Here is a 4,890-nt window from a genome sequence, read left to right as displayed (position 1 = left end):
CAAGCCCATTGAGTTCCACCTTCCGCCCGTCACCACCACTTACTTGGCGGTGGTGGTTAATTACGAAATTGCCACTCAATCAAATAAGGTCGATGGTTAATACTGACTTTCCAACTTTGACGGTGGCTGGTGGCAAAAATCCCCCATTGTAACCACGGCATTATCCGATATCCACCCCTAAACCCGCTACATCTCAATTACGCATATATTCCCAAGCCCATTCCAAAAGGATTTTTCGGGCTCCATGATTCCTAGAAGTCCTTCATTTTCTGTCCTTAACATCATGGGATTTTGATGCAGACCGCCCTGCATAAGTTATACATATGTGACTTCTTTTATTTCCTCTGTAAATAGAGAAACAGAGGAACTGAGGATGCGGTTCATAAGCTCAAGTCCCTCAAGTCCCAAGCCACCAGTGGCATGTCGAGTTCTTCCTACAAACCATTCGAGCTAAAATTGATTATTGTTCCTATACAGTTGGAACTATCTATGGGGTATTAGGCATCAAAATTTGGATATTTGTAGACGAGGAAGAATAAACCTTTATTTGACTGGTCTTTACGTTCTATCGGCAATACAAAAAAAAGAAAAAAATGACAAACTCTTTCATTCTTTTTATGTTAAATAAAAACAAAAATGGGCAATTCTATAAGGTTGAATAAAAATTCAATTAATTTTTTGATATTGAGATAATTGCTATGCTTAGTGTGTGACTCGTTGGTTTTTTTAGGGTTAGGATTCAAAAACACGGACCGGCCCATACATAGTATGAACTAATAACCAACTCATCGCTTCATATTATCTAGATAGAAGGAACCGGTCACGATATGATATATTGGTTATATCATTGTAGCAACGGAAAGTTTTTTTGCATAATAAAAAAAAATAAAAACAAATTTGATTATAAGTTGTGAAGCAATAACAATAAAAATGCGGATAAATGGTAGGGTGAGAGAGAGAGAAAAAGATCCTTGTTAGATATAACCCCATTTCCCCGTTGTTAAGAGTTCCTGCTCTCATTCATAAGTTATTGGATCAGTGATCTTTTTGCCAAGAAGTTATTGGATTATACTTCGGGTCCGTCCTAGGGATATCTATATGATCTGATCAAATTGTATATAGCTTTTGTGGTAGCGACGAACCAGAAAAAGTATACAGAAAAGACAGAAGTTTTCTATTATAATAGAAATAAGCAACGGCATAAGCAGGGCGAAACAAATCAAGAAAATAAGCAGAGCATATAATGGTGAGTAGCATTTCAAACCATACAGGTCTGATTAGTGAAAAAAGAAAACTAAAACCACATCATGCCAACTAACACCAACTAAAAATGCAAATAAACTTTGGTAGCAAACTATCATTCCATGATCTCCATCTAATAAAGAATTAAGCAAAACTGGACGAATTATTATATTGTTATTACATTTTCTAAGTTCCCTAGCAAAATAAAACTGTAGAAAAGTAAAGCATCATAGAAAAGTTGTTTGTGCCTTGAATCACCACCACCAATGCTCTTCAAAGTGCCATTCTTTTGAGCCGAGAAAGTTCTTCAATCCAGCTTCACCGAAGAGAACAAGTAATGCACAAACCAGAATGATGAAAGGAACCCAACAGTGCCGGTCGCCAGCATGATTGCCAGAACCATGAAGAGTGAATACCCCAAGTAAAGAGTTGCCGAGACAGGTCCACTCAAACTCTTGAGATCAAATACAAGATAGTTTATGGAGTACAAAAAGATGTAGATGGCAACAGAACCAGAAGCAAAGAATGACTTCCACCACCATTTCCAGTCCTCCACACAGAGATGCATGTAGGTTAGAACCAAAGACACCTCAGCACAGACCACCACGAGGAGGATCATAACAATAAAGAGGAAACCAAAGACATAGTATACACGGCCCATCCAAATGCTAGACATGATAAAGAAGAGCTCAATGAAGAGGGTACCAAAAGGGAGTGTGCCAGCTCCAAGAACAAGCAACCAAGACGGGTATCTCTGAGAAGGGATTTCCCGAGGAATCTGGTTCGTTCGAACAGGGTATTCGATATGAGGTGCCTTTGCCCCAAAGTATCCACCAACTAAGGTAAGGGGAACCGAGATACAAAACCAGAGGAGAAGCAGAATAACAAAAAGAGAAAATGGAATGGCTCCTGTGCTGTGACTTCCCCATAAAAGGAAATTCAAAGTGGTGAGGATCAAGAAGGCAATACCAGGGAAGAAACAAGCAACCTTCCATGAGACTGAAACCCATCCTTTGTAGTCACCGCAGCCAATTGTCCTCCAGAGACGAACCGCAACATAACCAGCTGCAATACCAAGTATCATATAGAAGAATAGCATACCTGTGATAAGCGTTCCACGCGAAGCAGGTGACATGAATCCAAGAGCAGCAAACAATATGGTCACAACAGCCATTCCAAGAATCTGAACCCCATTTCCGACCATGATACAGAGAAGGGCAGGATTGGTTGGGGCACGGAAAACATCCCCCACAACAAGCTTCCAACCAGATAATTCCTCATTCATCTGAGCTTGAGCCTCCTTGTCAAGTTCCTCATAACGGGTCAGATCCCGCCTAACAGTCCTCAGGAAGATGACAAGCACAATGCCGGCAAGGAAAGTAATCACCATCAGAGAATTCAAAATCGAGAACCAATGGACTTTCGATCCCTCCATCTTCAGATAAGCATCCCATCGTGATGGCCACTTGATGTCACTCTCCTCAAACGTAACCTCATACGTGAAGACAATCGGCTGCCCTTTCTTGATCGGCATAGACACCGTGTTGGGATCACATTTCACCTGATTTGGGTACTTTCCGTATTTCTTCAAATTCTTCACCGAATCAGCATTATGAACAACACTGCAAGGAACCACCTCAAACCCAACAACCATGTACCCAGGCACATCTGATCCTCCCTTCCCAGCTGACGGGATCACCTCAGCCGCATCACCAGTCCCCATTACACGCGCCATATTGGCCTCCTCATACTTATGAACAAGCACGTTAAACTTCAAATGGTTAAATATATAATAATCATCCTGAAGCTTAACTCCAACAGGGTACCCCGTCCACCGCAAAACATAAATCTCCTTCTTGGTATAACGAATGGCCGGCAAATTATCGAGAATCAAATTAACCTGGTACATCTCATCAATTCTCTTCTTCAAGATCTTGAAATCGTCGGCCGACAATGGATCCGACTTGCATAAAAAGATCTCAGTCTCGTTGGTGTACATCTTAAACAGATACGGAGAGTTTTCAATCCGATCTCCCATGAGGAGCTCGCCAAGATTCTCAGCGCTGTCCTTGACACCGCCTTCAGGCTGACAAAAGGGCAAACTGTAATAGCTAAAGGGCATTTCCGTATCGATGGAAGTGAGAGAATTCACTTTCACCGACAACGGATCACCGACACCATACTTGTGGGGATAACTACCAGGAAGGTAAAACCCATACCCGGATTGGAACACCAAGCAAATGGTCAAGACCCAGATCCTAAATTGATTAAAAGATCCCATCTTTGAAAGATTTGCGTCAGATCTGGAAGACCCAGATCAGAAAAGGAGGTAAAAGAACAAAGACAAACGCAAATCCCACGCGGGTTTTGGGATTAATTTCAGATTCAGATACCAAAGATATGAAATTTAACACAGTTCTAGCAGTCTAAATCTAAAGAATTCGGCTAAATATAACAAAAAATGAAAATTCTTTGAGAGGAAGTACGGATCTAACTGACCTTCAGCGCAGAGAGAGAGAAAGAGATACACGAATATTGAGAGATGGATCTCTCAGTGTGAAAAGATTGTGCATCAATACAGACAGAGAGAAAAAGGGTGCGGAATAGAAGAGGAGCCTATACCAGATATATATGCTTGGTGTATCTTCGGGAAGGTGGCAAAGCCAAAAGGACTCCTGGCTTTTTCTCTGATTGACCATAATGGCCCTATCAGTTTCTGAAATCAAATTGTCAGTGCCTGGCCTCAAGTGTAATTTACTATTTATTTAATTGTTAGTATTGAAAAATAGTTTGATGGTTAATTATTACAATTTAATTTTTCAGAATTTTCGTTTCTTAAGAGTTTGAAATTGTGAGAGTTAAAATAATAATAAAAATAAAATGGAGTTTAATTGTTTTTTTTGAAATGTGAATTCATCTAATAATTAGTTGAAGAGAGTCATTTCAATCAAATCGTGTAAATTAGGTGTTTTGTACCATTGAATAAGAAGCAATATTTTGATGGGTATGAATGAATTTTTAGCTGAAAAATTATAACGAATCAACATAGTTTAGTAAAAGAAGGAAAGAGAGGCAATAGTTGGAATTTTAGCACCCCTAATAATAGTTTGAAAACGAGCCAAACAATTAATGTGAATAACGTGTTTTAATCTCAACTGATCTAATTTTAACTAAAACTGAAAGTCCTTTTTTAACTTCTCAATTCACTTAATGTAAAAAGTTTGTGGACATGACATATTCTTCTAGTGTAATGTAGGTCGGGACGGAATTAAAATTTTAGGTGTTGGGGGAGGGGGAAACTAAAAAAAAAATAATTGCGGAACACATCGAAGATTGTTGAGCTAAACTTAGTTTTATGATTCCCTCTAAAAAACTAAATTATCCCGTTGCAAATTTGGATTCGTAATACCTAGTTACACCCAAATGTAGGTGGGATTTGACATTGAAATCAGGGTGTAAAATCATGTTCATCATATTCAAATTATGGCTCAATTGGATTAGAAGGATCGCGTGTAATTTTTAACAGGCATGTGTTACTATGTTCACGTCTAGATAAAGTAGTCACTTTGATCGTCCCCTCCGCCTTTTTTGCCCAAAAAAAAACCCTAACCCTAAGACTAATTTCTCCTCCATTTCTAGTCGTTAAAA

The 4,890-nt window shown here is 39.2% G+C and overlaps 1 protein-coding gene across 1 annotated transcript; it reads right to left on the bottom strand.

Moving 5' to 3' along the window:
- Window positions 1–1,331: 1,331 nt before the first annotated feature.
- On the bottom strand, window positions 1,332–3,867 carry LOC132192008 (transmembrane 9 superfamily member 11). The gene has a single exon (XM_059607181.1). It carries the CDS (start codon window positions 3,521–3,523, stop codon window positions 1,550–1,552), a length of 1,974 nt encoding a protein of 657 aa, XP_059463164.1. The 5' UTR covers window positions 3,524–3,867; the 3' UTR covers window positions 1,332–1,549.
- Between the last annotated feature and the right edge of the window lie 1,023 nt (window positions 3,868–4,890).

Source organism: Corylus avellana, chromosome ca9 (genome assembly GCF_901000735.1).
Source record: "Corylus avellana chromosome ca9, CavTom2PMs-1.0".
Taxonomy (NCBI): Eukaryota; Viridiplantae; Streptophyta; class Magnoliopsida; order Fagales; family Betulaceae; genus Corylus; species Corylus avellana.
This window is presented reverse-complemented; position numbering and strand designations above follow the sequence as displayed.